General features: G+C 33.3%; 1 protein-coding gene across 1 annotated transcript; it reads right to left on the minus strand.

Moving 5' to 3' along the window:
- Window positions 1-3,072: 3,072 nt before the first annotated feature.
- LOC110867138 (cytochrome P450 CYP72A219) lies at window positions 3,073-4,598 on the minus strand. Its single transcript, XM_022116275.2, has 4 exons — window positions 4,422-4,598; window positions 4,052-4,296; window positions 3,586-3,970; window positions 3,073-3,498 (listed from the first exon to the last, which is right to left on the minus strand). Exons 1-4 carry the CDS (start codon window positions 4,581-4,583, stop codon window positions 3,073-3,075), a joined length of 1,218 nt encoding a protein of 405 aa, XP_021971967.2. The 5' UTR covers window positions 4,584-4,598.
- Between the last annotated feature and the right edge of the window lie 4,776 nt (window positions 4,599-9,374).

The raw sequence follows: 9,374 nt of genomic DNA on the forward strand, positions 1-9,374 counted from the left end.
AGTTAAATTGTATTTACCAGTGTAAACTGACGTATTTTCCAAAAAGGCTAAGTGCAGGTACTACGCGTAATAGGCTGGCCACTTCTTAGCATCAATAGAAGTCTCGCAAGCTTAGGATGCATGAAGTCTGTTGAATAAAAGTTTCCTCTTTGTCTTGATCCGCCTGTGGATCTATTTCAACTGTTTGTGATACTGGATATTACAATTTTATTTAGTTGAAATAAATCTTTCTTTTGCTTCCGCTGTGCATTTATATATTGTATTGTTTGACTATGACGATATCAACTATGTCACGGAATCCCCCACCGGGCCCACCGGTGACACGTGGTAAAATAAGGGTGTGACAGGAATGCATGTAAAGCCAAAGAAATAGAATGCTGGGATCGTAACTTACGGAATCAATGCATAGCTTACGGCTGAAAAGAGCACAAGAAACAGAAACTATGGTCCGTAGCCTACGGCTTACGGTTCGTAGGTTACTGTTGAAGTTAGAAGGCAACGAATGTCTTGGATGGATCTTATATGTTGTTAAAAGAAATAAAAACCCTACAAGACTTGGCGGCACATGCAGAATTTGACGGAAAGACATCATCAATCATTTAAGTGTCAATCTTAAAAACAACATCATTGTTCTAACACATCATCACGTGGATTTCTAGGCTGACTTCTTTGGGCACGTGAACTTGAGGAGCTAGCAACAATTAAAAAAAGGCCAATAACGAACATCATCATCATCGTCATCTAGTGACTTGTGAAGATGGGCCGCCATATGCACATGAGGGTTTTAGAAACATTAATTATCACAATCACTGTTTTGGGCCATGTTCACAATTTGGAGGGAACATGGGCAACAGATATCAAGTGGGCTAATATAATAAAACATCAATTCGAAGTGCACATGGGCTTGGACTCTCTTGGATGCACATGCATGGTAAAAAAGGACGGCAAGATTAGAGTTTGGATCAATGTATAAATAACGTATACATGTTTTGGATCAATATATAAATAAAGTTGTAGTGTAATAGATGCGTTTGATGTGTCTTTGAAGTGGCGAAGTTCACTTGACAATCAGACGGGTCAAAATAAAGGTTGGGAGTGGGTTGGCTTGTCAACAAAGTGATGGTTTTCACTAGATAGCCAAACGAGTCGAAATGATGCGTTTAAAAGGATAATGTGTGTAGAGACTTGAAAGTCTCATACTTCATTAAGTGTTGGATAGTACTACGCCAATGAATTGGCTATGTTAACTTAAGTTTACGAATCCGAGATATCGGGTCAAACAATAGAAATAAATCGTAAGTGTCACTTGAAGCGGGAATGCTTGAGTTTTGAGAAACAAGCATTAGGTTCTAATGTGAGCGTAAAGCCATGGAATGGCGCAGATACGCCAAGGTTTATAAGCCCGGGAAAATGGGTAATTATGTCCAAAGAGTCTTAGAACTGAATAATGGTATTTTGCACTTAGTGCTAATGGGTTGGATAATCGAAACAGGGATTTTATGAATCGTTGGTACGTAAATCAGTTTTAGTGATGTGAAACCTACATGATTGGTTCCGTAATTTTATTACGGACTCATAGGAAAAAGAATAGACTAAAACGGACAACCGAGTAAAAAGTTATGATGGTTTAAATTTGGATTTTAGTAAATTTTCGGAGTTGGGCAAAATGCAGGTCCAAAAGATGGACCTGCTGGAAAATGCACTCCCCCGCGCCACGTGACAGGGGCACAAGGGTCTGGCGCGACACGCGGGGCCGCTCGTGGCACGCGAAGATGTTGACTTGGTCTGTCGTGTGGTGCGACAGAATTGAACCCAACATTTTATTATTTTTGTTATGTTTTTGTCATTAGGGCTTGTCAAGGCTCGGTTGTTATTGCCAAAACTAATTATTTATATGGTTTTGACCCCAGGTGATGCTCGTTAGCTACGGATGTCGATCAAGCGTGAAATCAAGAACCGAACACTAATTTTTGAAGCTTCCGCACTTTTCTAAATTTGTCTTGAAAATGTTGTTGTGTAAACTCAGTAGTTGTGAATATTTTAATCTAGATAGTGTCTTATGTTGACTTGCTACACCATGTACATATTACTTTATTAGCTAAGCTTTTGCTAAATATGCAATTTTGTTTATAAAGCCCCGTACTTTATGATAAAAATAATAGAAATTAAGACGAGTGTTACAGTACTGCAAGAAAAGGGCACCTTTTTATATTAGGAAGGATAAAGCTTCATATAATAGGAGTCGGATTTTTTAACACGGCCTGAAAATGCGACATAACCTAAGATGCAGTTGGTAAGTTTGGGTTCAGTCTAAACAAGTCAAGGTCAAATTCAAGTTGAATACGCGAACCCGTTTACCTAAACGGGTTGGGTTCATGTAGAACATAACTGATTGGTAGGTTGACATGTTGTAACGCCCCCAAATCAATTGTTTAATAAACATGGCGTTTACTAGATTTATGGTGTGAAATAACTGAACTAGGTTGTTTAACCTAGTTAATATAAAAGGTTAAACCGAAAGAACGAAGGAAAGTACAAGGGCCAATTGTGACATCTTTGAAAATTGATGAAAATGGTCAACAAAAGGGGATTTAGAGTCAAAATCCTGCATTCTCGGGGCATCCACAGGACCAAACGGAGTACTCCGAGAGTAACCCGAGTCCACCACCAATTCTGGGGAAAACCCGGCAACCCACCCGCCCGTAGGCACAACAGTGAAATTACCAATAAAACCCGTTTGGCTCAATGATCGAACTCAGGTTTCTCTGGGTCTCTTATCATTGCCTACCAGTCTGCACCAACTCGGAGTTAAACCTGCATCTCTCAAGAGAAATGCAAGCCTTCCACCACTTAATCTAGGGATCATTGGCACAAGCCAATGGCTTTACTCGAACATGTGTAGTTAAAGAAATCTTTATAAAGAATGACTATTTTTATCATTCTTCAGTGACATTTCTTTCATTTCTTGAAAATTATGTAGCTTCTTTCAAAACAACACATGCAAGTTTGATTACATTTGTAAATGATAAAACACATATCTTAGACTAGACTATAATATATGTAATATGTTTCCTAATGTTTGTGTAGAATGAGGTGAGCACCAAATTGAGGTTGTAAAGTAGGCATTGCATGCGGAGCATGAGAGTACGATGGAGATAGCTCAAAAGAAAAGCGTTGTAGAATCATTGCAAGAGCCATTTTCGCTTCCAGTATAGCAAAATTCTGGCCAATGCATATACGTGGGCCACCACCAAATGGAAGGTATGCAGCTTGTCCCTTAGTAACCTTTGAAACACCTTCAGAAAATCTTTGAGGATTAAACTCGTTTGCATCCTCACCCCACATATCTTTGTCGTGATGCACAATCAATACATTTATTTGGATAAGGGTTCCTGCCGGTAAGGTGAAGTTACCTAGCTTTGACTCATCATGTATTAGTCGTCTAAATGATGCGACTGGTGAATAGAGTCTGAGAACCTCATTGAAGATAATGTTTATCTGCAAGACGAGATACAAAAGAAATAAGAACATCAACATAATCCATAGTCATCAATATCTATTTTTTATGACAAAAAAAAAACTTACAACTTTTAAATGAGTCAAGCCGTCAATATCTGGTTTTTTATCTCCAAAGATATGTAAAACTTCCTCCCTAGCACGTGTTTGCCATTCCGAGTGTTGAGCTAATAAAATCATAGTCCAAACAAGCATATTTCCTGTGGTCTCTTGCCCCGCAAAGTAGAAAAGTTTGCATTCTTCAATAACGTCGTCAATGCTTAATCCGAAATTGCTATTCCCTTTTTGTTTAATTTCTTTGTAATTTGAATCAAGAAGTATGCCTAAAAGGTCATCATGGCTAGCATCCCCGGCTTTCATTGCAACAACCCGTTTATTGATTATGCTCTTTATTGAACCCTTCACTTGTTGGTTAATCTCTTTCATCCTCTTATTGTCTTGTGTCGGCAAAAACCTATCGAATTTCCTTTTATTAGCACAAAATTCTAGTGATAACAGTTTAAGCTTCCAACGGACATGTTGGAAACTAACTTACCTTGTTCCTGGAATGTAAACTGAATTTATAGCCTTCATAACTAGCCTAGCTTGTTCTCTTTGAAGTTCAAATATCTTCCTTCCTTCCTTAAAACTACTACCAAAAGCCGTACGCGAAATTACATCACTTGAAAAAGTTTGAAGATAAGGCCACACATCCACTTCACATGAGCTTTCTTGGGTTAAAAGTTTATCCCATTTGCCGATCATCTCACTACAGCTCACATAAAAGGCTGGTATCATATGCTGCAAAAGAGTTATGGACATCCATGTAATGGTTTTTAGGGCATGATAAATTAAGGGTAAATGATCTTGTCACAAAAAAAAAAAAAGAAAAAAGAAAAAAGAAAAACGAATTGTAAGAAAGTAACCTTGAGCTTCTCCATGTGGAATGCAGGATTAATGATTTTTCTATGTTTAACCCATTGCTCTCCCTCAAGGTCTACTAATCCTCTAACTAGCAACTTTGTTAATGGATTACCTCCTCTTGGCTTTTGATATGTATTATAATTAACCAAGACTTCTCGTATCATAGCAGGTTCAGATATGTGTACCAAAGGTCTTGTTCCCACCCATGTAAAACAAGTCTTACCTATATAATCAACACAAAAGCCAGAAAAAAATATAATACCCATAACATATATGTGTGTGTTTTTAACTAAATATTTTACTTCTGTGATAACAATGAATTGATGTCCTCATAATTGATAAAAGGAGTTATATTCTAAAATAGGGTTTTTCAAATAGCTCGTGGCTTAAAGTTTAATTACAAATTACAATTGTAAATGAGCCTGGCTCTACTAAGTTTGACTCGAATCACTTTATTTGTAATTTATATATATGTATGTGCGTATATTTTACATAAAGCTCGTAAAATTTTCATTGATTTTTTTATACAGTTACATGTAATAAACATACATCTTGGTGATAAATAATATCACAACTAGTTTTTTTTTACGTCGAGTGTTGCGACAAAATCAAGCAAATGATAATGTAATACGTACGTGTTTTAAATATAAGGGTTTTGTTAAATATATTCAAAAGTCAATATTTCAGGAGAGAGAAGAGTGAGCAGGAGAGAAAATAACTGACATTAATTACTCAAAGAATTAGTTACCTAATATTTCTGTTGTTTTTTTTATTTATTAATTATAATCATTAGCTTTTAGCTTTTATATTATTTTTTAAGTGAACATAAAGTATTTTTTTATACAATCCGACTTTTATGTAATGGGTTTCTTAATCTTTGTTATAACACACAAATTTGACAAATGTTTTTGAATAAATTATTCAACTTTTAAACCAATCAAGTTGAATAAAAAGTGGTCTGAAATGTGTAAAAATATTAAAAGATAACAGTTTATCATATAAACGTTTTAGTTTTTTTAATTTAAGATAGTTTTTTTAAATGTTTACACGATTACTTTTTTTTTATTAGAGACTCGTTATTTATTTAGTTATAATGAACCTTTTCACTTTCATGTTTACAATAAAGTGTCTTGATTATTTATTTATTAATATTGATATTAATACTATACTAATGATAGTATAACAAAATATAAAAAAGTAACAAAAGTATTATAAAATAAAATATAATATAAAAAATATAATTATTACTTTTAACTTTATAATAAAATGATGTATTAAAATATTTAATCATTACCAAGTTTGACTAATTTGGTATATTAATCCATATGTTGGGTGTATTTATCACACTCCAAATATAAAACATGTTTAGAAAGCCAAACCTAGAACAATTTAGTTTATCATCGTGATGTTTTATGATACAAAATAAATACTTTATTTTGAGTACAACTTCGTTTTTAACAAAACTTATAACGAAATGTCGAGGGAAAAAATAAGCACAACTACGTACTTAAGTTTTTAGAAAAAAGTTATAAACGTAATTTATTAAAGAAGTATCAAATTAATTGATAAATTAATATATGTTCTAAAAAAAGAAAAAAATATTAAAAAAACTGGTAAAGGAAATATGTGGTTTAAAAAAAATAAAAAAATAAAAATATGTTAGTAAAAGTAAATATAATAATAAACTATTATAATATTAAAAATAACAATAAAAAGCTATATATTTTTATAAAATAAAGTTACTATTAATTGAAAAAAAGAAAAAAGAATTATTAAAAAAAGTGGTAAAGGAAATATGTGGTTTAAAAAAAGAAAAAAATATATGTTAGTAAAAGTAAATATAATAATAAGCTATTATAATATTAAAAATAATAATAATAATAAAAAGTTATATATTATTATAAAAATAAACTTACTATTCATGGCATTCATAGCAAAAAAAAAGTAAAAAAGAATTATTAAAAAAAATTGGTAAAGGAAATATATGGTTAGAAAAAAAGTAAAAAAAAATAAAATATGTTACGAAAAGTAAATAATAATAATAATAATAATAATAATAATAATAATAATAAAGCTATATGTTATCATAAAAATAAAGTTACTATTCACGACCCTTCGTTAAAAATATATATAAATATAATATAATATAATAGTTAGCACTTATTTTTTTTTAATTTTTTTGGAAAGGCATATTATTAATTAAAGATAGCTTTTTATACAGTTACATGTCATAAACATACATCTTGGTGATAAATAATATCACAATAGTTACCACTTATTTTTTTTAATTCTTTTGGAAAGGCATATTATTAGTTAAATATAGTTTTTTTTTTTTTTTTTATACAGTTACATGTAATAAACATACATCTTGGTGATAAATAATATCACAATAGTTACCACTTATTTTTTTTAATTCTTTTAGAAAGGCATATTATTAATTAAAGATAGGATAACAAATATAAAGAAAAGACCCAAAGTTTCATACCAAGAGTGGTGAGGGACTTGTGGAAGAATGGCGAGGCACGAGGCGCGATATCGTGAGTAAGAGTCATGGGTTTAGATTTGGCTTCGTTCATCATCTGCACCATCTCTTTGAGATCCCCATACAAGATTTTATAAGGGGTACCCTTGAGTCCTTGATCGTTTAGAAACTTCTCAATCTTCTTTGGTTTGAACCACAACCAATTCAAGATCCTCCATATAAAATACAAGAAGATTGATATTGATGCTACTCCAACAACACAAGAAACTGTGGTGATCTCCATGGACTAGAACAAGAATTTGGTCTGATAAGAAAGAGAATGATAAGATGGTATTTGTTGTTGGGATGATGTTCAGTTAACCTCCTTTTAATTTGAGTTATGACATTACTGTATATAACAAATAAGATATATAACAAGATACATTTTCATTTTCAATATTTACATTCAATGGTTTGAGTGTGAACATGACTATGTAGTGTGAATCAAATAACATATATATATATAACAAGATACATTTTCATTTTCATTTACATTTACATTTACAATATTTACATTCAGGATGAACATGACTATGTTGGTGGGCCAGCCACTAAAATAATTTCCTTTTGTTTTTTCTCATTGTAGCTACAGGTGAAGACAAGATATATTACAAGTATGGAAAGTGGTATAGTCGAGAAGTTGATAGGTTTTAAACCCGCCGACGCACCTTTTCTGAGGTAAATTGCTTTGTTTTTTTCTTTAGAAGTGGATTACGACAACTCTCAATTTTAATAACTTACGCTACTATCCTTAAACTTCTGTTTTTTATTTTTTAGTAGAAGTGTTGAACGAGAACACTGAACTTTAATAATTTACGCTATTACACTTAAACTTGAAAACTTACTATATAGTCGTAATATTTAATAACGTACCACCGTTTGACATTAAAACTTACTGTATAGACTTCAAGATTTAATAAAAGGCTTTTTTTCTGTTTTTCCTTTGTTTTTTTTTAAATGAGTTAACTGCCATTTTCGTCCCTGTGGTTTGGTCACTTGGGCCATTTCAGTCCATTTTTCAAAAATGCGCCATTTTCCTCCCCGACGTTCTGGAAAGGTGCCATTTCAGTCCAAAAATCATAACCCAGTTAAGTCGGTTTGTTAATAAGGACTGATTGTGTAAATTTGTAACATAAAGGACCATTTAAGTAAAATGTATAAATATTAATATAATTATAAAATATATAATATATATATAATATATACATATATATATACAGATCAGACGAGAGAGGGAGAGGGTGAACCGGAGCCGGAACCGGAGCTCCGGTGGTCACCAACGCCGCCGCCGGAACCACCACCATCAACGTCATCATCGTCATCAGACGAGAGAGGGAGAAAGTCGGAGAGAGAGAGAGATAACGACGAGAGAGAGAGAGAGAGAAGGAGGCGGGAGAGAGAACCGGCGACGGTGGGGGTGCCGTTTTTCCGGTGAGTTGCAGGCGGCGGCAGTGGTGATGAAGGTCTGATGATGATGATGAAGATCGCGATGATGATGATGAAGGTCGATGATGAAGGTCTGATGATGAAGGTCCGGTGAGTTGCAGGCGGCGGAGGTGGTGAGTATGCAGGTAAGGTGAGAATGCAGGTCTGATGATAATGATGAAGATCGCGATGATGATGATGAAGGTCGATGATGATCGATGATGATGATAACAGATGATGACGATGATGACGTTGATGGTGGTGGTTCCGGCGGCGGCGGTGGTGACCACCGAAGCTTCGGTTCCGGCTCCGGTTCACCCTCTCCCTCTCTCGTCTGATCTGTATATATATATGTATACATTATATATATATATATATATATATATATATATATATATATATATATATATTTTATAATTATATTAATATTTAAACATTTTACTTAAATGGTCCTTTATGTTACAAATTTACACAATTAGTCCTTATTTACAAACCAACTTAACTGGGTTATGATTTTTGGACTGAAATGGCACCTTTCCAGAACGTCGGGGAGGAAAATGGCACATTTTTGAAAAATGGACTGAAATGGCCAAAGTGACCAAACCACAGGGACGAAAATGGCAGTTAACTCTTTTTAAATTGTCCAAACTTAATTTTTTTATGTACCGTAATGAACCGAATCAGTAATTAAAAATGCAAAAATTTTAGTTCCTTTCTCAAAATGATGGTATTGTTTTGTTTTAGTTGGATGACTTGGTTTAGTTTTTATTCGTGTCATACATGCCACTCGCTCATTGGTCCGGACAAATTACAAATTTGTCCGCAGTTCAAAATTACAAGGTTTCCACCGTTTTAGTCTTTTTTACCAAAACTATGAAAGCGTTTTATTTTAATTGGTTTACTCAATGTAATTTTTATTGAGATCGCGTTATAAGTAGTATGTACAAGTAACCGAAGCAAAAGCGTATATGTTATGAAAGTGGGAAATATTCGGCTTAAAGTATACTAC

Source organism: Helianthus annuus, chromosome 12 (genome assembly GCF_002127325.2).
Source record: "Helianthus annuus cultivar XRQ/B chromosome 12, HanXRQr2.0-SUNRISE, whole genome shotgun sequence".
NCBI lineage: Eukaryota > Viridiplantae > Streptophyta > Magnoliopsida > Asterales > Asteraceae > Helianthus > Helianthus annuus.

Bases quoted from the DNA above. Each gene is read 5' to 3' on its own strand.
- LOC110867138 (XM_022116275.2), bottom strand. From the start codon at position 4,583: ATGATACGAGAAGTCTTGGTTAATTATAATACATATCAAAAGCCAAGA. The intron at 3,971-4,051 runs GTAAGTTAGTTT...GAAATTCGATAG, and splicing joins GTTTACATTCCAGGAACAAG to GTTTTTGCCGACACAAGACA. The intron at 3,499-3,585 runs GTAAGTTTTTTT...CTCGTCTTGCAG, and splicing joins GCTTGACTCATTTAAAAGTT to ATAAACATTATCTTCAATGA.